Source organism: Pelobates fuscus, chromosome 5 (assembly GCF_036172605.1).
Source record: "Pelobates fuscus isolate aPelFus1 chromosome 5, aPelFus1.pri, whole genome shotgun sequence".
Classification (NCBI taxonomy): domain Eukaryota; kingdom Metazoa; phylum Chordata; class Amphibia; order Anura; family Pelobatidae; genus Pelobates; species Pelobates fuscus.
Window position 1 is genome coordinate 191,516,847 of NC_086321.1, and position 24,246 is coordinate 191,541,092.

General features: G+C 40.0%; 1 protein-coding gene across 2 annotated transcripts in view; it reads left to right on the top strand.

Annotated features, from left to right (window-relative positions):
- Nucleotides 1-6,542: 6,542 nt before the first annotated feature.
- The window catches only part of HAUS4 (HAUS augmin like complex subunit 4), a 36,105-nt gene continuing 18,401 nt past the window's right edge, over nucleotides 6,543-24,246 (top strand). Inside the window, exons 1-6 of one of the 2 annotated variants that reach the window (XM_063457139.1) lie at nucleotides 6,543-6,653; nucleotides 6,749-6,792; nucleotides 9,777-9,916; nucleotides 10,265-10,396; nucleotides 10,502-10,642; nucleotides 19,589-19,685. In XM_063457139.1, the coding sequence (XP_063313209.1) occupies nucleotides 6,771-6,792; nucleotides 9,777-9,916; nucleotides 10,265-10,396; nucleotides 10,502-10,642; nucleotides 19,589-19,685 (532 nt within the window). In that variant the 5' untranslated portion in view covers nucleotides 6,543-6,653; nucleotides 6,749-6,770. The remainder of the gene's footprint in view (nucleotides 6,654-6,748; nucleotides 6,793-9,776; nucleotides 9,917-10,264; nucleotides 10,397-10,501; nucleotides 10,643-19,588; nucleotides 19,686-24,246) is intronic. The other variant, XM_063457140.1, reaches the window with a different exon arrangement.

Sequence of the window (24,246 nt, forward strand, 5' to 3'; positions counted from 1 at the left end):
TAATGCATCACATGATGCTTTTTATTTTCTGTATCCCAGACTGCAAGTGACAATTTTATAAAAATGTGGATGACTCTGTTTGGCTTAGGGTGCCAGCTGACCCAATGTTATCCAAATATAGATGCAATTGGCGTTGCCAATGTGGAAGTATAAAATCTGCATTAGCAATATGCACACCTCCCAAATGTCCTTTGTTACCTATTTATAGGAGCTCAGTACTCTTGGTGTGTCTGAATTTATACAAAAAAAATAAATCTTAATACCGCACTCGTATGCATATATTATGCATATATCAAGAAAAAATTGTGGTCTTGTTCTATTCACATGAATTACACACAACTGGTGATTGTAGATTTGTGTATATACTATGTATTCCCGTTATGTGTATTATATATGAATTTATTTAGAAATCATTAATTTGTTATAATAGGAGAGATAATTGATTCATACGACAGGTCTTGTTCTATTCACATGAACTACACACAACTGGTGTACAATAAATTAATTTTTTTCTTGCATACCTATATATTGATTTTTCACAATTTGTTTTGATATATGCATAATATATGCATACGAGTGCGGTATTAAGATTTTTGTATATTTTATGAGGTTTGATTGGGGATGAACCTGCGTGACAAGAGTGCCAGCACTACCTATATTTGTTTGTCTGAATTTATACCAGGGCTATACAGCACTAATAATACGGTAATTCATTTGTTTTGAAACTGCTACAAGTATGTATATAATATAAGTTTTACTACTTTAAATATATAATTCTCTGAAAATAAAATATATTGCCCATGTTATAAATTACATTTTAGTTGCATAAATTATTATTAATAAGTCACCTAGGATTTCTCAAATCCCACTCACCCCCCTCAATTTTAAAAGTGTCCCTCTTTTTCCATTTCTGCGGTTAGGAGGTATGAATATTGCATGTGAGAATCTTGAATTCTATCCAAGTGGTGCTAAGTATTTGAAATTAATACGTAACCACTGTGAAATGTATTTACTACAACAGTTACTTTGGAATCTTGATCCTGACTCCATCATTGGGGTTTATTCGTGCTAAAGTAGATTTTGCTTGCTAGATAATTGGTACTCCCATATAAAGTGTATATTCAATTGCTACACACTTAGGTGCATTCCCCAATCCACCAATAATAAACAATTGTGTGATAGTAAGTGGAGCAATATTATACACAAATATTGAAAAAACAACAACAATATACAAACGGATTACGTTGTTTCTTCCAATGATTTGTTGTGGAATATGTAAAAGACACTATTAATCTTTTAACAGATCATATGATACTCACTAAGTCAGCTCAAAGTGAGTGGGCTGCTGGTATCCCCGTCGGCGGAATAGAGTTCCTGTACTGCTGCAGACAGCGAGGTTGCTCTGTAATCAGTTGGTTCGTATTGCCGCAGTGGGTTCCAAATTCCGCAAGCTCCTCCCCTCCTGTATGACGTCAACGCATTTCACCGTATGACGGCTTCCTCAGGACGTGCTGCCGACTCCATGTCGGATACGGGTATAAAAGGGCAGGTGCTCTAATCATTATTGGTGGTTCCAAAATGCCCTATTTGTATATTTTTTTTAAAACTAATTATAAACAGGCTTAGTTACTAAAGTGTGATTTGCTGGAATTCAAAGTTTATCTCAGTTATGGTTTCAGCTCACCTACTTTAGCCTAAAAAATTTAATTATGTTTGAAGGCCTAGAAAAAAGACAAAAACTGTGTTTCTGAGGCTGCTAGTTAGAAAAAAAGAGAAGAACTCTGAATACATAAACATTTTTAAAACTAAACTCTATAGCTTAAAAATATTTACATTAACAACAATTTACCCCAATTAAAATGATGAGCCTTCTCTGGCAAAATGCACGCATCAGGGTCTTCCCATAACAACTTATGAACCAGCTACTATCATACCTTGCAATACCATCCGTGCATCAAAAATGAAGCACCCCGGATGATCGTTGTGGTTTTTAGTTTCTTGTGTATAATTTTGCAAGTTGACCTCATAGCCCTAGGGATGTTTAGATACTTAGTTGCTAATAATCAGTATAGTCAGGTGCCCTCAAAGAGTTAGTGATATTTAGGATTCTTTGTAAGTTCTTACCCAAGGCACTTTGTATTTAGATATTATTAGGAGGGATTCTACATAAATGTTATCAAATCCACTGCAGTATGAAATAGGCAGAAGAAACATTACAACTATGTATCCATTGCTCATAGCGTCTTTACAACTATTGTACGCTTTCCTCTATCAGCAATATAGTGCATGCTTCTTCCTACATTGTTGCTTTTCTTCTATATTTTTCATATTGTTTACTGCAACTGAGGGTGATTTAGACAGTTGGGCTAACAAAGTTCAAAGCAACTAATGGAGCACACTATATTGGTTGCGGGCTATCAGCCTTCATAATAGAAATCAACCTTTCATTGTTGCTGCATAAAGATTTGTATTATTTAAAGAGACATACATTTTGGTCAGCAATTGAAGCACGCTTGATTGGTTGTGTGACATCAGCCTTTATATATATAGCATATACCAGGGATGGCCAAACTTCATGTCTGTAAGAGCCTCACGTTAAAATTTTAGAAATATTCAAGAGCCACAATTAAATTTATTGGAGTATTCAGCAGAACCAAATATTGTCTCTTTCCAAATATTGTCCTATGTTTTTCATTCCCCTAGCCTCTCCATGTGTCTCATCCCCCCATTCATGTGTTTCATTCCCTGCCCCCATGTGTCTCATTCCCCCAGCCACACCATGTGTCTCAGCCCCTCCATTCATGTGTTTCATTCCCTCCCCACCATGCACCTCATACCCCAGGTCCCCCCATGTGTCACATTCCCCCAGCCCCTCCATGTGTCTCATTCCTCCCCAGCACCTCCGTTCATGTGTCTCAATCCATTAGCCCCATGTGTCTTATTCCCCCAACTCCTGCATGTGTCTAATTCCCAAGACACCCATAAGTCTAATTTCCCCACCCCCTCCATATGTCTTAACCCCTCTCCCCATGTGTCAACTTACCTCCCATGTGTAGCATCTCCAAGTATTGGAGTGCAGTAGAGGAACTTCTACCCAGTCTGACAGGAAGCAGTTCGGCACTCTCAGTATGCACACTTCCTTTCAGGCCGGGTAGAGAGAAATGACCAGCAGAATTCTGCGCCCTCCAGGCTGGTGCACCCTAAGGCAGCCAATTGTGTCGCCTTATGGTAGCGCCGGCCCTGAAAAGTTTTGCGTATTGGACTATCTAAAGAGCCACAGTTTGGCCATGTGTGGCATATACCCCACTAATATTAGCAGGACATAGCTATCCATCTGGCAGGTATGCTAAAAAATATACTTTTTTTGTTATTCTTAAAGAGAAAGTACCCAGTCTCAGCTTGAGGTTGATTTCACTTTTAACACTAAATTGTCTGTATTCCATTTCCTTTTAATTGGGGTAGATTATTGTAAATATTTGTTTGTTTTTTTGTTTTTAAATTATTAAAAATTAAGTTTTAAAGATGTTTGTTATCTATTTAGGTTTGCAGTCTTTTTCTAACTAGCAGCCTCAAAAACACCAGTTTTTGTCTTTTTTCTATTCCTTTATTATAGGTGTTACCCCCCATATTTTTGGTGTGTCTTCTAAGAATTATTAATAGATCTACTATTCTCTTTATTCAGTATATTTGAAGGCCAGATAAATCCTATGAAATTATGATGAACTGAAAATAAATTGCAAAGAGTAGAAAAATATAGCGAGTTTAAAGGGGAACGGTCACTTTTCTGGAATTTTTAACATTGGATAAAATATAGATTTTTGTTCATGAGCTGCTCTCTTTTCATTTAAATTTATATGAATGATTTAACAAATCAAATTATAATCCAGATAGGCAGGACAAAGCCAACATTGCAAATGAAGAGGATAAATAAAAAGGTTTCCTTTCTCTTCTGTTCTGTATAAATTCTCTAAAACCCATAAAACTGACACATTGTTCAATGTCATGACCGACACCTCGATGCAGCCATTCATTCTTCAATAAAGTTATCGGCTACCTCGAATTGCCAAGCCAGTGCTTCTTATAGCACTGGGAACATGCACAGAAAATACCTCTCACCACCAATCAAATGCTTCTCACAGGAAAGCACTAGATGCTCTGGGCTGTGCATGATGATGCCAAACATGAGGAACTTTGGCTTTCAGAGGTTTTGATTGAGAAAGCATATCTAGGGGCTGTCAGTCTGACATACGCTACAGATTTGGTTTTGACCATGGTACTTTCTCATAATGCATAGTTTCTGAGCATGGAGGCCAGCTGATCAGACAGGCAGGGTGTGTTCTTGGGAACACTATGGTTCTCCAGACCTTGTGGGTACTATTTGTGCTCTAGTGCCACATGCACATTCAAACTTTCTCAGAGGAAAGCATTCTATTCAATGCTTTCCAATGGGCTTCCATGTCACAGATAGTGCAGCGGAAGCGCCTCTAGTGGTGGATTTAACCCTGCAGTTTAAACTATACATTGCGCTAGTAATTTTGCTAGTAAATGTATAGATTTTCCAATATTTTAGCTTTAATATTGCATCCACTGTCCTCCCTATCAGACAATCGACATTTATTAAAGGACCACTCTAGTGCCAGGAAAGCATACTCGTTTTCCAGGCACTAGAGTGCCCTGAGGGTGCCCCCACCCTCAGGGACCCCCTCCCGCCCGGCTCTGGAAAGGGGAAAAGGGGTAAAACTTACCTTTTTCCAGCGCTGGGCGGGGAGCTCTCCTCCTCCTCTCCGCCTCCGTTCCTCCCCGTCGGCTGAATGCGCACGCGCGGCAAGAGCTGCGCGCGCATTCAGCCGGTCACATAGGAAAGCATTCATAATGCTTTCCTATGGACGCTTGCGTGCTCTCACTGTGATTTTCACAGTGAGAATCACGCAAGCGCCTCTAGCGGCTGTCAGTGAGACAGCCGCTAGAGGCTTTGGGGGAAGGCTTAACTAATTGATAAACATAGCAGTTTCTCTGAAACTGCTATGTTTATAAAACAATTAGTTAACCCTAGCTGGACCTGGCACCCAGACCACTTCATTAAGCTGAAGTGGTCTGGGTGCCTAGAGTGGTCCTTTAACGGCCGATGTCGATCTGCAATGTAGCCCACCTACCCTATCAACGATATCTTGCAATGTGACCGTGCATGCGTTCTGCTTGCGTGACTACTGACATTCTGAGTGAAGAACTTCCCCAAAGAGAGTCAGTATCCAGGTGATACTTCACGCCTATGAAGGTGGGCCGATAGAGGTGCTGCAAGGGTTTGAGGCAATAAGTATCAATGAAAAACAGATGGAGCTCCAATAAAACATATGAAAAAAATTAAATAAAAAACACTTCTGGTAAATAGATATTTAACTAGCTTTATTTAGCTAAAGTTTTAAACTGAACTACAGGTTCACTTTAAACCTTAAAGGGTGTGTGTGTGTGTATGTATATATATATATATATATATATATATATATATATATATGTATTTATTTATTTATTTTTTATTTTTTTCAAATAGTTTTTATTAGGTGTTTAATTTTATAATAAAATACAAATAACAATAACTAAATGAGCAATCGTATATGTATTTATTATTATTTATTTTTACTGCCTTGGCATAGACATACAAATTATGTTTCTACGAAAAGTAGTTTTTCTTTAAAGGGACTCTCCAGGCAGCCGTTTTTACTCACCTGGTTCCAGCGCCGGGAGCCTCGTGAAGCCGCGCCCCCTATTTCGGCAAAATGACGAAATAGGCAGGCGCGAGCAGGGAGCTATCAGACGCTTCCATTTGGAAGCGTCATTGCTCCCTTGTGCGCATGCGCGGCTTCGCCGCACATGCGCACATACTTCAGAGGGCGGCATGCCGCCCTCTGAAGTCCTGAGCGCACTACCGCGCATGCACGCGGCCGCGAGCTGAGCTGACTGACAGCTCAGCTCGTGGTATTTTCCCGCCCCCTCTCCTCATTGACATGCTGGAGAGAGATGGCGTGCACACAGTGCCTTATCTCTCCTGCACACGTATCTTAATATGTCTGACGTGTACAGGGCCTTTTTAGGGCCCTACATTATAGGAAGTCCCTCTGGTGGCCACTGGAGGTATTCCTATCAATCAATGTAAACACTGTATTTTCTCTGAAAATACAGTGTTTACATTAGATTGCCTGCAGGGAGCTATAGATCTCACATGAACAAATACATTAAGCTGTAGTTGTTCAGGTGACTATAGTGTCCCTTTAAAAAAACAAAACAAACAAACCAATGCACTAAACGTAACTAACATTCCAAACACTCTCACAGTGTTTCTCTTCCAGTGTGCAGTGTACCTCACTTCCGCGTGTTGGAGCTGATTGCGAGTTCTACACCATAGGTAGAACACTGGGTGCCACATCAGTATAATTTGTCTCCAAACAAATGGCCGCTTTGACAGTGTTCTCAATATCGGGAGCAATGGACGCACAACAGACTAGCACAGCCGCGTTTCACTTTAGTATTTAGAACTCGATGCAATGGAAGTTTTCGATAGATTTATGACCCTCTTTGCGTGATGTCACGTTCTCTGCAGATATTTGAACTCTTCCCGCGCCATTGATACTGGGATCACACAGGGACTGTAAGAGAGTGTATGTGGACAATGTGATGATTTAATAACTTGTGAATAATTGTTAATTTTTACATGTACACACTTTCAGCATGTTTTATCATATTTGTTTTACAGTGGGGGGATCCTGACTGTGACAATGTCTCGGACCGTGCAGTATGGTGAGATTATAAATAATAGTAATAATTATTTTACCCATTAACAGCTGCTTATCAGAAAAAACTGTGCTCAGTCACCAATTCGTTATTGGTAACATACTGACAGGACACTGACACCATCTCCATAATTCTTTGTATCAGGTATACTGAGTTTAATAATAATTAAAAAAAAAATCCGCATATAACTAATATTTAAGTAAACAATCCCAGTCATGAGAAAAGTGGTCCAAATTATAAAAAAATAAAAAAAACTTCTTTGCAATAACTGATTCAGACCTGAGGAAGAGCGGAAAACTCTCGAAAGCTTGTATTTGAAATATTAGTCCAATAAAAAAGGCATTATTGCATACTGCAATTATATTTTGGCATTATAACAGGAAAAAGAGATTGTGGTTTTGTTTGATTTTAATAGTCTGAAATGTTGTACAGTTGGAGCTACCACCGTGAGTACAAACCTACCACTGCTTCAATGGCAACATACATGATCAATTTATATATAATATAAAAAATCTCTTTCCCTTTTTTCTGCCTTAAAACCCTCCAATTTTGTAAAAAGGTCAACTAAATTCCATTAAGCAAAATATTAAATACTGTCAGGGCAATTTCCTAATCTATTTAGTGTTTCATATTCCCTTTCTTAAATGTGTGTGTGTGTGTGTGTGTGTGTGTATATGTATGTGTATATATATATATATATATATATATATATATATATATATATATATATATATATATATATATATATATGTGTGTAAACATACCTAATTATTCATGTCACAAAGATATCCTGACATGCAGTCATAAAAGGCACACGTGTGTGTGTGTGTGTGTGTGTGTCTGTCTGTCAGTGAGTGTGTGTGTGTCTGTGAGTGTGTGTGCGGCCCACATAAACTTAAACCTTGTTTATGTGGCCCGTGCCACACTTTGAGTTTGACATACTTGCTGTAACTGCTTTGTTGCCGCAGCGCTGTATATGAAGGCTGGTAGCCGGGCCCCAGTGAGTTAGTGCGTTAATCTGATTTAATAAAGGAAGTTCCTGGTAGTACCTGTCGCTGGGCGATCCCTCTTCTCCTTAGTGGATCTGTGGCTCTGGGTAGCGTTGTTTCTCTTGACTTTAGTACTTGGCGGCCTGCTGTGTATGCGGTTGTTGGGGCCCTCTGGTTCCTCGGGTTTCTTGGTAGGTGAGGGGAGTCCCTGTGTTGGCTGGGGTGGACAGACCCACTTGTTGCATGAAAAGCTCTGGGTCGTCTTCCGAAGTCAGTATCAGACACTCTCCCCCTATTTCGGTTAGTAGGATACCCTACACTCCCCAGCAATATTGTATGCCAGAGTATCACATTTTTCTGGCTATAGGTGCCAGTTTTCTTTTCTCTGTGAGGACGGAGAATGGTATGTCGAGCTGTATTGCTATCTTGTGACCTTCATTGGAAATTGTACCCAGTTCCCTGGAGCGGGTCATGATAGCAGAACTCGCGGATATGACCTGGGTCGTCATGATAACGTCTCTGGGTGCATAATTTGGTGCTGCCGCCGACTTCTGCCCCCGAAATGCCAAAGTGAGCTGTGGCATGTCTGCCCCCTATGCCCATGTTAGTTATGAGGTTGTTGATATAGGGCAGGAGCTGCTCATTGTCCACTGTTTCGGGTACCCCCCTGAGGCGGAGGTCTTTTTCCCCCCTGGTGTCATGCCTCAATTGTGGTCACTGTGCATCTCAGTTGGTGCACCTTAGCGGTAAGCCCTTCCAGGTTAGTGTCTGTGGCCCGGAGTTTGTGCTTTCTGGCTGTCTCTCGTTCTTCTAAGTCGTGAACCCTTTGGTGCACCTCCTTCACCTCTGTCTGTGCTATCTTGAGGTCAGCTCCCCAGATTTTCCTCACTTCTGCCAGGAGCCTTTTTATGTCCCCCTTTGTGGAGGGGTCTCATCCTCTACTGACTCAGATGGGCAGGATGGGGTTTCTGATGGAGGGGAGGGTAAGGATTCTCCCTCACTAGATGCCGTGTGTGCGTAGTGGGCCTCAGGCACCATCTTTGTGCTCTGTGGGATCTAGCCGCTTGAAGGAGTTCCGTATATCTGGTTGGCGGGGAAAACCTGGGCCGTGAGTTTTCTTATTTTTTTGCTCCATCGTCTCTGCTTGGGGGATGTCTTTGTCTCCGTCTTTATCTCTGTTATATTCGTGGCTTTTATTTGAGTTGGTTTCTGGGGCCAAGCGGAGCTCTGATAAAAGACGTACGCTCTGTATTTCTGTCGGACATGCCCCCTGGGGGTTCGTTCTTTTTTAATATGATTTTTTGCTAAAAGTCTTTTTAAATTGGGGGCGCCTCTGAATATTACCTTAGTTAGTCGGGAAGGAGTTGAGACAATAAGGGATCTTGCTTTAAAATAGGCCAGTGTTTATTAAAAAATATTTTTAATGCTATATAGTTGCATATAATGGGTACATCGTTCCCTTTTTCTTTTTTTTTTTTGTAGTAAGGTATGTACCAAGCTTGCTATCAAGTTACATGGCGTAAGTGTACCCCCTAATCCTTTCAGCAGTCCACTTAGAGGTGTAGGTCTTCCACTTATACCGCCTTATAGACTTCAGCCATGCGGTGTGCTACACAGGGAGCTGGGACATGACGTGATTCATGTCCATACCCTCTCTATTAAGCCTGCGGCATGCACCAGAGGAGGCTGAGCTGGACCTATTGCCTGACATCAAATGTTGATGTCAGGTGCTTTCTATACAGAGGTGTAGATGTGCATAACATAAGGGTCAGGGGTAACCAACAGAAATAGGTGTCATGTTAAACCATTCATAAACAGTTTGATGGCTTACTCTGGGTTGGTGCTGTGCCAGGACGCTGGCAATTTAACCACTACTGTAGTTGTTATTTTACTTAGTGCCATAACTAACCCCATACTTACAACAGAAAGATCTTCACAGCAAAGGCTTAACCTATATTTTGAAGATAAGTGGTATCTGTCTTGCTTTTTTTTTTTTTGTAGTAAGCAACACTCTTTCAATGATCACATTAGATGAGGAGGAACTTCAGAAAAATACACAATTTAGCAAGCTTCTACTGGAAGTGTCTCAGATGCTGGAACCAAGTGGGGCAAGTGCCAGTCTCGGCAAGGAGCTAGAAGAGGTAATTGAGTAGATCTATATTTATACAAAACATTCTCAAGAAAGAATTATATAAAATTTGATGCATGTGTTTTTTGTTTGTTTTTAACTGGATTAGTTAGACTGTTTAATCTTAAATCGGATAAGAAAATGTGTATTTTTATTGGAGGATTTTACATTGAAATCAATGTCATCAATGATTTGCACAACATAACATAAGACATAGTTATCAAATGGAATTACTACTATTTTCTATTAACTAGGTTGTGAGATTTTGATGCCCCCCAGGTTGTAAGATGTCTCTCTGAGTCTTTTATGAAACAATTCTCTTGTCCTACTTTGTTTTCTGTAGTACTTTACTCTCTTTTAGGCACAAAGGGAATTGCGAATGCAGAGGAAAGTGTGGTTCAGGTCAGAAATAATCCACCGTCTTTTACATGAAATGCTGGTTGACTACCGGGTCAGGAAAGATGATGGCTCTCTAAGTGAAGATGAAATTAAAGTAAGCTACTGCTGTGCAAGCTTATTTTTGTACTTTAAATTTTCTCATAGTTCTCTTCCAGTGCCCTCTACACACTATACATATATTTTCATGATTTTGTTCCAGTTCCTTGAGTGGCTCAACCAGTCCATGCTGGTATCAGAGTGCTTGCGTATGATATCAGCCAGCACGTTCTCTCCGCCAAACTCCGTATCTCTTCTTGGTATGGGAAAGAAAGATCTGCTTGATAGTCTTCCATCAAATACGGTAAAAATATTGTCTTCCCTTACTTGAGTTGTTAGTCTGCTTTCATAGGAAATTGGTATAATTGGTAACTGAAGGTTGTTTATAAAAGAGGTGCTGGTTAAAACTGCTGGGGAGGGGGTGGAGCCATGACATAGCGCACGTAGCTGCGTCCTTGTGGAAAGCGGCTGAGGGAACAGAGAGAGAGTGAGGAAAGTTTGCAGTGCTATACAGGTCGGTTCGAGCAGCGCAGAGAACTATGTAAATGTGCATGCCGGAACAGTGCCTCGCAGGCAGCCCAGCTATAGCGGTCTGAGCACTGGCAATTGGAGTGAGGAGCAACACAGTGAGTGCAGGAAAATTATCGAGCTGATTGCGGTGGGAATGCTGTGACAACACACCTGGTCTTGGACCTGGATCAGTCCCTCAAAAGCGAAGTGCCTAAAAATCCAATTGCTTGGTTAAAATTATAACAAGCGTTGGTGGTGCTTTCAATGGATTCTGCTAAGTAAAGAAAACAGTAATAGTCAGAAAAGGAAATGGGAGCGAAAAAAAGGGGGAGAATAAAAGATAACGGGTGGGGGAGAGAAGGGTCTAATTCACTTAATTGTGTTTTGCAAGGCTGGGTAAGAGGGGATAGGAGGGAGGAAGAGAGGGTTTTCAAAAGAGGAAGAATATCAAAGGCATCCATAGGTAGCCCTACATCAAACAAACCATAGCCTTTTATAAAAGATTATCTGAAACAAAATAAAAATGGCCACTAAAAAGATACAAAATGGCAAACCGATGAAAAAAGGAAATAAACCAGAAAAACGTCTCTCCTTTTTCTCACTACACCCCCTAGTTAAAAAACCAAACCTGTCTGAATCACTTTTGTTGGATAACCCACTAGAGCAGGGGTTCTCAATCCAGTCCTTAAGGACCCCCTACCAGTCCAGGATTTAGGGATTACCTGGGTGTGTCTAAGGTGTTTTTTATTTTTTTTTAAGTTTTTGGGTTTTTTTTCTAAACACCTTAGACACACACAGGTAATCCCTAAATCCTGGACTGGTAAGGGGTCCTTGAGGACTGGGTTGAGAAACCCTGCACTAGAGGGAGACATCAGTAAACAACAAAGCGAGGAAAATGAAGAACCAAGACTAGAAGGAAATGACTGACGGCTTACTTAAACATCTAGATATACAATTTGGGAAAATGAAAGAAGAGATTCAAGCAAATACTTTGGAGATTAAGAAAGAATTATTGACTCTTGCCTTACAAATCCAAGGTATTGAGGAAAAACTAGACCTGATGGAACAAAGGGAAAAGGTCCTCCGAGAAGAATATACGGCACTAGAAAGCAAAATGATTGCTATGGAGAACAAATTGATAGACCTGGAAGACAGGTCAAGAAGAAAAAACCTAAGGAATACGGGGACAAATAAACTTCTAATCATTGAAGTAGAAGGTTTTATCAAACATCTGGAGGTTGATTGGGACTCCAAAACACCTATGATAGGTGTCATAGAGTGAATAAACCTGAAAACCTACAATTTAAGGTAGTTTCAATAAATGCCCGTGGGATAAACACGCCTGTCAAAAGGTCCATATTAAAAATCTGATACAAATTTGTGTGCTACAAGAAACTCACTGGAAAAAAATCTAACAATAATACAATTAGCTCAGCAAAATACCTCATTATTATAAGTGCTGCCCTGGGAAGAAAAAAAAGTGTGGCTTTCATGTTTGCCAAATATGTCTCCCTAAATATTAAATATCAAGAATTAGATCCAGAAGGCCGATATATTATTTTAGTATGTGAAATAAATAAGTTATTTACACTAATATTTATGCATCAAACTAATTTACAATACATTTTATTGCAAAAGTGTTTAAGAAAGTTAGGCAAATTCAGCAAGGACTGACGTTATGGGGGATTTTAACAGTGTGAATCTATTAAAAGATAGAAAGAGTCAGAGTGATCAAATGAGGATAGAACAACTACAATTTAAGAGATATATAGAGAATATTCCACCCTTCTGATCTGGATTATACATGTTTCTCTAAAACGTATAACTCGTATTCTAGAATAGACCTCATATTGGAAAATGTGAGCATTCTGTATCTTGATAAAAGAATAGAGATACAAGATATAACATTGTCAGACCATAGTCCAATCGTGTTAGAATATAAAGATACCTTTTGACATCTTCCATAAAGAGTGGCGTTTGGGAGACCATATACTACAAAAGAAAATAACATTGAAGAGATTAAGTAAATAACTAAGCTCTTTATTCTTGTTTAAAATAAAAATAAAAAATACACCAGACATTATGGTCTGGTGCGCGTACGATAGTGTACTTAGAGGGCATATGATAAAAATGGCAGCTATCGAGAAAAAAAGTACCACCTCTCCAGGAGTAAAACTAAAACTAAGTGATTATAAAAAAAAAAAAAAACAATAAATTAACACCTTCTACACAAACAGCAATTAAGATTGCAGAAATAGAAAAACAGACAAATAATCTGCTAACAAATAGAGCAGCCAAAATGCTAGAACAATTCCAAATCAAGTGGTAGCTAAAATGTAATAAACTAGAAGCATAAATGACCAATAAATTGAAAAAAAGAAAGGCATACAATTGAGGAAAAAGAAACATATGTAATGGCACCAGAAAAAATAGGAATTGCATTTGAAAAATTCTACTGAGATTTATATAACTTACCAGAAGAAATTGAGAAATTGTTCAATAATATACATGTGCCAAAAACTCTGCCCGACCGACTGAAACTGCTTAATTAACCCATAACAGAAGTAGAGGTTAGTAAAGCAATAGAGAAGCTTAAAATAAAGACCGCTACAGGCCCGGATGGCTTTACAAATACATTTTACAAATTAATCAAAGCTCTGATAAAAGGGGAACTTACATATATGTTTAACCACATAATGAGATCAGGAAGATATGCTGGGGAGTTACTGATTGTGAATATAGTCCGTATACCAAAAGTGGACAAAGACCCTAAACTGATCAGCAATTATAGACCCATTTCGCAGATTAACACGGATATCAGAATACTATCCTCTATTCTTGCTGAAAGGTTAAAGATAGTAATACCACAACTAATTAATAATGACCAATTAGGATTTATACCAGGGAGGTCCCCAATTAATAACATAAGGACATACTGTAATAAACATACTGCAAGAAACAGACAACTGGAACCCAACGCTTGCTTTTATCAATAGACGCAGAAAAAGCATTTGATAGGGTGGGACGGGATTTCATGCGTCTGAACTCAAAAAAACTCGGCATTAATGATCCAATACTACAGGTTATAGTCCCTCTATACGACTCTCCATCAGCCAAAGTCATAGGGTCAGGATTTGTCACAATACTTTTAATATTAAAAATGGAACAAGATAAGGTAAGATAAGATTTCCCCTTTACTGTATATAATGTTGCTAGAACCTCTTGGGATTTTAATAAGACAAAATCGGAGGCTTTAAGGATCAGGTACTACAATCGAAACTGAATATCTATGCAGACAATATTTTATTGACGATAGAAGAACCAGAAACATCTGTCCCAGAATTACTGAAACAGATCAATACTCTAAAGTTTCAGGATATAAGATTAATTTAGACAAATCACTTTTTATAGCTAAAGAAAAGTCTACTGATTTTCTTGTATAAAATATTGGGCTCCTGGGGGGAAAAAAGACAGGCTGAAATATTTGGGTATAACTATAACTTCGAGTTTAAAAGATCTAATAGAAGCCAACTTTTTACCTTTATTAAAACAAACTAATACAAACTCAAGGGATTGGAGAGGAATGGGTTTCTCATGGTCGGGTAGAATCAATATATTAAAAGCATACATTTTACCAAAATGGCTATCGTTCTTGAATTCAGCTTTTATAAAATTCATCTGGGGTGGTAAGAAAGCAAGCGTGAAAATGAAAAATGTAGCTAGGTCAAGACAAGATGGAGGCCTAGGTTGCCCAGAAATGTTACAATGTTATCAGGCCGGTAGATTATTTCATATAATGCTATCACAAAATAATGCAGCGGTTCATGAGACATGGTATAAAATGGAAAAAGCTAAAAACGGGATAGGGAATTTAAGTTCACTATTTTGGATTCTGAATCTTAATAGAGAACATATTTATGAGGCAAGAAGTAAATCACAAATGCTTAAAGAATTAACGTGCTGGTGGGATTAATTTATAGCTAAAATAGGACTTAATAGAATAATTGATGCACTTCCATTTTCTATAATTTCCGATATGTTAGATAATCTAAAAATAGATCATTGGAAGACTGTCGGGATAAGCATGCTTAGAGATATAAAAGGGGATCCTCAAATAAAGTAATTTAATCAAATTAGAGAGGAATTTTCTATTTCAATGAATGAAACCTTTGGTTACTTGCATAGGCGTGCGCACGGGGTGTGCCGGGTGTGCCTGGGCACACCCTAATCCCCGTGGCACGCCTATGTATTGAGTCCTGCAGGAACAATATGCCTATGTATTGAGTCCGGCCCCCATGTTTCCCCCTGTCATGGCGGGGGTGGGGTGGGGGGGCAAGAGGTGAAGGACACCCCCCAGTCGGGTGCCTGTGCCCATCTCAGACGCAGTGAGGGAGCTGTGTGCTCTCTGCTCCCTCTCGCCGCGCGCCGTTTGCTGTAGCTGGGAGCCGGAATATGACGTCATATTCCGGCTCCCAGCTACAGCAGACAGCCCACGCGGTGAGTGGAAGCAGAGAGCACACAGCTCCCTCACTGCGTCTGAGATGGACACAGGCACCCGACCCACTGGACCCCAGGGACAAGTCCACGCCAGCACTCCAGGTAGGGAGGCTGGGTGGACATTTTTTAATAAAAAAATACAATTATTTGTATGTGTGTGTGTGTCTGTGAATGTGAGTCTGTAAGTGTGTTTGTGAATGTATGTGTGTGTGTGTGTCTGTGAATGTATGTGTGTGTGTATGTGTGTCTGTTAGTGTGTATGGGTATGTGTGTGAGTGTATGGGTGTGTGTGTGTGTCTGTGAATGTATGTGTGTGCACGCGTATATATATGTGTGTGTGTCTGTGTATGTGTGTCAGTATATATATATATATATATATATATATATATATATATATATATATATATATATACACACACACACGTGTATATTATTTTTTTGGGGGGGTGGGAAAAGAGTTCCCACACTTTATTCCCCAGGACTTCTCTGGAGATGTCCGGATCTCCAATGACGGCTCACGCAGAGTCGGCGCTATCTGAGTGCCGGCTCTGCTCTTAGCCTCCATGGGCTGGCGGGGAGATCAAAGATCTACCTCACCAACCCACAGCAACATGGAGGGAGGTAGGAGAGGACCTGGGGAGCTCTAGACAGCAGCTCTGCCAGGTTCCTCTCACGAGATCTGAGCCTTGCCACGGCAACACTCATATTTCGCGAGAGTTAACTCTAGCTCCGCAGGCTAGAGTTCACTCTCCACTGGACCACAAGGGATGGCACATGGCAGCAAGGATCCCCCCTCCCTACATAAGGTAGGGAGGGGGGATATTTACTAATCAGCCTCCACAATCCCTCCCAACATACAGCCCACACACACACACACACACACACACAGCACCTAGACACATACAGCACGCTCACACACACAGTTCACTAACCGCACCCTCACAAACACACACAGCACCTTTACAAACACACAACACCCTCACACACAGCACACTAACAGCACCCTCACAAACACACACACACACACAAACAGCACCCTCACAAATACACGACACCGACACACATTACACACAAACGGCACCATCACACAAACGGCACCATCACACAAACGGCACAGTAACAGGACCCTAACAAACACACAAACACCCTCACACAGCACACTACCAGCACCCTCACACGCAAACAGCACCCACACAAACACCCTTGCCCACATAGCACACTACCAGCACCCTCACACACACATCACACTAACAGCACCCTCACACCACCCTCACACAGCACACTAGCAGCCCACACACACAGCAGTGTATATGTGTATATATATATATATATATATATATATATATATATATATTACATATATACACATGCGGCGTGTTTGTGCTTTAGGGTGCACACCCTAATGCAACAGGCTGCGCACGCCTATGGTTACTTGCGAATTAAAAGCTTTATGGCAGAATACCTCCTTAAAAGTAACTAGTGTCATCCACCTCTTTGAACTAAAAAATTCTAAAAATCTGGCAAAATGTGTTAAGGTTATATATAAATGGAAACATGATAGACGTATGGAACGAGAGCTACAAATACATATAGAGGAAGAAGATTGGATAAACTCCCTAAGTAAATTATATAAATATATACACTGTCTAAATCTTACAGAAACCTAATTTAAACTTTCAAATAGATGGTATTTAACACTGCAACGTTTAAAGAGAATTTACCCAGAGACATCGGATAGGTGCTGGAGATGTGATTATTAACAAAGGCAACCTAATCCATATTTGGTGGCAATGCATACCCATAAACAATTATTGGAAAGATATAATAAAAGTGATAAAACAAATAACTGAGATGAAATTAGGCTTTGAACCTGGAGTAATCTTATTAAATCTAGGATGGCCAATAATGAGAAAACAAGTATTCAGGGCCGGCCTTAGAGGTGTGCGGCCGCACAGGGTGCCCTGGATCAGGGGGCGTCATGTGGCCGACACAGCTCGCACATGGCTGGGTGATAGAAATGCAGGAAAGCTAAAACAGGTACCCGGGTGGAGGATTTCATTATTGTCCGCCCTGGTCTATTTAAAAAAAATAAATAAATCGAGGCTGCGGGGCTTATCGCAAGGTGGAGGCGGGGCTAATAACTACCCGAAGACTCTGGTAACTTCTGTACAGGAAGAGGGAAGAAGGAAGGAGTCCCTGCTTCCCCAACAACCAACTGCATCCACTTCCTCTTCCAGCCATAATGGAAAGAGGTAAGTGTGTGTGTGACTGTCTGCCTGTGTGTGACTCCAATTGTGTGTGCCTGTGCCTGTATGTGTGACTATCTGCCTTTAACTGAGTGTGTGTCTGTGCCTATCATCAGCGTACGTGAGTGTCTGCATGCCTGTAACTGAGTGTGTATGACTGTCTGCTTGTAATGGAGTATGTGTGATGGTCTGCCTGTAACTGTGTGTGTGTGTGTGACTGTCTGCCTGTAACTGTGTGTGTGTGTGTGTGTGTGACTGTCTGCCTGTAACTGTGTGTGTGTGTGTGTGTGTGTGTGACTGTCTGCCTGTAACTGTGTGTGTGTGACTGTCTGCCTGTAACTGTGTGTGTGTGTGTGACTGTCTGCCTGTAACTGTGTGTGTGTGTGTGACTGTCTGCCTGTAACTGTGTGTGTGTGTGTGACTGTCTGCCTGTAACTGTGTGTGTGTGTGTGTGTGACTGTCTGCCTGTAACTGTGTGTGTGTGTGTGTGACTGTCTGCCTGTAACTGTGTGTGTGTGTGTGTGTGACTGTCTGCCTGTAACTGTGTGTGTGTGTGACTGTCTGCCTGTAACTGTGTGTGTGTGTGACGGTCTGCCTGTAACTGTGTGTGTGTGTGTGTGTGTGTGTGACGGTCTGCCTGTAACTCTGTGTGTGTGTGTGTGTGTGTGTGTGTGTGTGACTGACTGACTGTCTGCCTGTAACTGAGCATGTGTGTGACTGTACACGGGCAACATGGTTGGGGGGGTGCCGTGAATAGTTTTTCGCACAGGGCGCCTAATGGCCTAAGGCTGGCCCTGCAAGTATTAATGTTAATATTACACATTACAACTGCAGCCAAACTACTCTTAGCACGAAATTGGAAAACAAGAAAAAATTCCAAGTATCAAAGAGGTAATATCACAAGTCATCTGGCAGGAAAAAATGGAAAAAGGTGTTTTAATGAATTTGGGAAAAAGATATATCCAGATAGAAGAGTGGGACATGTGGATAAACACTAATCTTATAGTTACACAAATATGTAAGAAAACTTCCCAATTAATAACCTAAAGAGACAAGAAGTTGACCACAGAATAAACAGGCAAATCAATAAATAAAACAGTTAAGCAGATAGGATGGTGATCTCTCTCTCCAAGAGACAAACGAATAAAGGAAGATGGAAATAATGGAATTTGTAATAGGATCTACAAGAAATGTTGGGGGGAGGGTACAGGGTGGGGATAATTGGGAGTTAGATAAGGCTTAAAGAATTTAGTTTTCTCACTCTTGCTTCCTTTGTCTTTCCCTATCGATGAACTTTACTTAGGAAAGAAGCGAACCCAAATCACTGTTTGGGAAGCTCAGTAAAGGGATTGGGAATCCACTTGGAAGGGAGAAAACATCAATGACTGAATACCAATGCCTATACTACATATGTAATAACGTAATTATATAATGGCAGGTACAAGTCTGAAATGTTGTAAAAAAAAAACTGCTGGGAACGGTGCAAACTGAAACAAAATGTGGCTCAGAGGAAGAAAAATAATTAGAACTAGCCGAAAACGTGATAGCTGTGCCACTTTTCGTAAATCACAATCTATGACTTAAGTAGTGTTCCTCTCAATGTTTTTAAAAATAAGTGCCAAATATTCCTCAAAGGGCTAGGGAACTAACGAAAACCTATTTTGTCTTCATAAATTAAAAGGAGCAGGCTGAGCACACAATCTATTCCTCTTCATACACTTATTATTATTATTATTATTATTCTGTTGGTAATAACCACCTCATGTTTATGCTGCTGCTGCTGCTGCTGTGTGTGTATTGCACAACACTATTATAGATTATACAGTTTGTGAGCTGAATAGTCTATTGTCAGCATTTTTAAAAACCCAGAGAGCCCTAGCTATTTCTTCTCAAACACATATAACTATCTTCCAAATAGGCTGTATGGGATATAGATGGGGATATATACACCTCTATTTTTATCACAGAATTTCATGTCCTTTTGGATTCTCCCTCAGAATGTTTTTGGTATGACAGATCGGTTTCAGAGGCAACTTGAAGAATCACTGAAAAAGAAATGTTTCACGTTCCTGTCATTTCATCAGCCAGAGACAGGTGTGTGCAAAAACTTGAGATTATAGCATGAATTATAGCCTTTGCTGTGTCTATCCATCCATAATGTGTTTAGTCATCTCTTACTCTGCATACTCTTTAACCCCTTAACACCGCAGCCAAATGTACAAGTTGTGAACAGAACAAAACGTAAACAAAACCTGGCATTTACGCTATATGTCTGTCCAACCGTAATTCACCTCTTTCATATTAAATGCACCCCCCCTTATTATATATCATTTTATTCAGGGGAAACAGGGCTTTCATTTAACATCAAATATTTAGGTATTGAACATAATTTAATATAAAAAATTTATAAAAAAATGGGAGAAAAAAAGAATTTTTTAATTTTTTTTTGTTCTATGTGACATTTTAACTGTGGATGTCAAAATACTGTTTGCTTTTACTGCAATACAATACACATATTTGTATCCAGCGATGTCTCACGTGTAAAACAGTACCCCCTATGTACAGGTTTTATGGTGTTTTGGGAAGTTACAGGGTCAAATATAGCACGTTACATTTGAAATTGAAATTCGCCAGATTGGTTACGTTGCCTTTGAGACTGTATAGTAGCCCAGGAATTAAATTTACACCCATAATGGCATACCATTTGCAATAGTAGACAACCCAAGGTATTGCAAATGGGGTATGTCCAGTCTTTTTTAGTAGCCATTTGGTCACAAACACTGGCCAAAGTTAGCGTTAGTATTTGTTTGTGTGTGAAAAATGCAAAAAACTCCAATTTTGGCCAGTGTTTGTGACTAAGTGGCTACTAAAAAAGTCTGGACAAACCCCATTTGCAATACCTTGGGTTGTCTACTATTGCAAATGGTATGCCATCATAGGGGTAATTTTCATTCTTGGGCTACCATAGGGTCACAAAGGCAACGTAAGCAATCTGGCGAATTTTAATGTGAAAAAAATGAAACACAAGCCTTATATTTGACGCTGTAACTTTTGAAAACACCATAAAACCTGTACATGTGGGGTACTGTTGTACGCGGGAGACTTCGCTCAACACAAATATTTGTATTTCAAAACAGTAAAAAGTATTGCAGCAATAATATCGTCCGTGTAAGTGCTGTTTGTGCGTGAAAAATGCAGAAAACGTCACTTTTACTGGCGATATCATCGTTGTAATACATTTTACTGTTTTGAAACACTAATATCTGTGTTCAGCAAAGTCTCCCGAGTAAAACAGTACCCCCCATGTACAGGTTTTATGGTGTCTTGGAAAGTTATAGGGTTAAATATAGTGCTAGCAAATTAAATTCCCTATACTTTCGGCATGGGTTGTCAGGCAGGTCCCGCTAATTGTAATTAATTAGGATACCTAATTATGTAAAATTATTACATAAATATATGTGTAGAATTAATATATGTATGTATATACATATGTGTATATATACGTATATATATATATAATTTTTTTTAATATTTTTATTTATATATAGGTATATATATATAGTGATATATACGTATATATTTATGTATATAGATATATATATTATTTTGTTCTACGTGTATTTTGATATAAATATATATTAATATCACAATACAGTTAGAACGAAATAACACATCTATATATTTTTTAATTTATTTTTAAATATTTTTTTAATTTTATTTTTTTACGTATTTACATATATATTTTTTTATATTATATATAAATATATATATAACAATAATTATATATATATATTTAATCAGTATCAGTCTACGTGTAATTTGATATTAATATATATATATATATATTTATTAATATTTAAATACACGTCGTGTATGTGTAAATGTGTGTGTGTGTGTGTGTGTGTGTGTGTGTGTGTATATATATATACTTAGATCATATATATATGATCTAAGTATATTTTATTTGTAACTGTAATTTTTTTAATTTATTTTTTGAACTAATATTTTTTTTTTTTTTACAGGACAGGGGTCAGAGACAGTGTCAGCCAGTGATTTCACATCACTGGCTGACACACAGGATCAGTGATCACAGTGACTGCCTGTCACTGTGATCACCTCCTGCAGATTGGGTAATTGACCACAGGGGGGAGTGCCTGGGTGGTACAAGCACTCCCCCCTTCCAATCTGCAGGGGGATCACTGTGCCAGTTACATGTGTCAGCCAATAGGCTGACACATGTAACACTGATCGCAGTGACAGGCTGTCACTGCGATCAGAGCGCTTTGAGATCGCAGTGACAGCCTGTCACTGCGATCAGACTTCGCAGATCGCGGTCACTGACCCCAGGGGGACTGCCTGGGGGGCCAGGTAAGTCCCCCGACCGCGATCTGCAGAAGGGGAAAGCCGCCGGCCGCATGTGTCAGCCGATTTAAAATCGGCTGACACATGCTTAATACTGGTCGCAGTGACAGCCTGTCACTGCGATCAGAGACTGCAGATCGCGGTCACCGGCCACAGGGGGGGTTGCCTGGGGGGCCAGGCATCCCCCCCGACCGCGATCTGCAGCGGGCGATTAGCGCCGGCCACGTGGGCGGCCATTATGGCGAGGACGTAATATTACGCCCGCCGGCGTTTAGAGCCGGTTCCTGCAGGACGTAATATTACGTCCTCCGGACTTAAGGGGTTAAAGGGACACTATAGTCACCAGAAAAACTGCAGCTTATTGAATTTGTTCTGGTGAGTAGAATCATTACCTTCATGCTTTTTGCTGTAAACACTGTCTTTTCAGAGACAATGCAGTGTTTACGTAACAGCCTAGCGATAACTTCACTGGCCACTCCTCAGATAGCTGTTAGAAATCCTTCCTGGGTCATGGCTGCCTAAAATGCATCCAAATATTCAGTATCTCCTCCGTCTGCATGCAGACACTGAACTTTCCTCATAGAGATTCATTGATTCAATGTATCTCTATGAGGAGATGCTGATTGGCCAGGGCTGTGTTTGAATGATGCTGGCTCTGCCCCTGATCTGCCTCTTTGTCAGTCTCGGCCAATCCTTCCCTTCTCCGTAAGACTTTCACCTCCACTCATTCAAAAAATAATTGAAAACTCACTTCTTCAAGAAGATACATGATCAGGCAACTCCAAATCTACTGGCAAAAACAGAGCAATTCTGACGCCATACCAGTGGAAGGCAGTTTTTTTTTTTCTTCCAAGACATCAGGAGCCAGTCTACATCAGACAAGAGTCCTCTCATCATAAGAAATGGCTATTTTTTTAGAATTCTATTTATCCCTCCAGAAAATGTTAAATTTCACATATGTCTCAACTCATCAAGAAGTAAAAAATCTCCTTTTGAAACAAGTGATCGAGGAAGTCGTGAGCATGGAAAAAAGTAAAGACACTTATTCCAGAATAATTTTGGTATCCAAAACAAGTGGATCTTGGAGACCCATTCAAGATCTGAAGTTTATAAACAAACATGTAACAAAAAAATAAATGTCACATGGAAACTACCGTGCTACTACACAAATCGCTCAAGAAAACCACTATATGGTGTTTAGATCTTTAAGACTCTTATCTAAATGTTCAAGTCTCTGTGCAGAGCAGATGATTTCTAAGATTGTCCATCAAAAAACAGGGGAAAGTAGTGCATTATCAATTAAACGCTTTACCTTTTTGCCCTTTAATCTTCCTTGAGTATTTTTTTCTCTCTCTCAAAGGTCCTGATGGTCCTCACAGCACAACTAGGAAAACGAAGTGTAACTGCCACCCAGAGTATAAAGGGGAATATGCCGTTAGAGATGTCCTTTTCCCTTGAGAGGAGCAGTGCTGTAGTATTCTCCAGTTGTCATCTAAGCCGACCAAATATCCAATAAGGCAATAGAGCTCTTACAAGAGCTAGTGATATAGCTGTGAAGCAGGTTCCCTACAAGCACAAGACAAGGCTACATGTTGAGGGTTAAGCAGAACTGAATTTTAATGGTAGCCACATTGGCCTTTTATGCAAGTCCCCAAGCAAGGTTGACACCCACATGGACCTTGTTATTTATTGGACCTTGTTGGGGACAGGGACACAATTGTATACACCAATCACAATAGCATTATAATCCGAGGCACTCCAACAGATGGCAAACAATCCCTCCCCTCTGCTTGGGAGATAATTGAGTTAATTACTGTATCAACTCAATTATCTACAAACGAAAAAGAACATATTTTATACACTTTCTGGAAACACCCCAAAATCACATATGAACCCCATAAAAAAGTATATTCCCTGGTAGCCCTAAACTGGGTGAGCAAGATATTCATAAATCACCCAGATCGGTTCAGGGTTACAAAAGTTGCATGGAAGTCCCATTTCTGACCGACCACACACAAGGCTCCTGCCCAGAATAGTTCCATGAAATCAGCTGGTGCGGCCGGTCTCTTTTGTGTATTTCAAAATGTCGAATAATATCTCGAATAAACGTTCGTGTGTAAGGTAGTCGTGTGCCTCTTTTTTCGAGAGTTTTTTTTACCGAATGCCGCCTCTTTCGGATGAATTAGGACAAAGCTAAGTGGACCTGGAAGTCTCAGCTGTGTTCGGGCCGTCGAGTGTCCGAAAATAGTTCCATACACTCGACGACCAAAACCCACTGGATGCGTTCCACAAG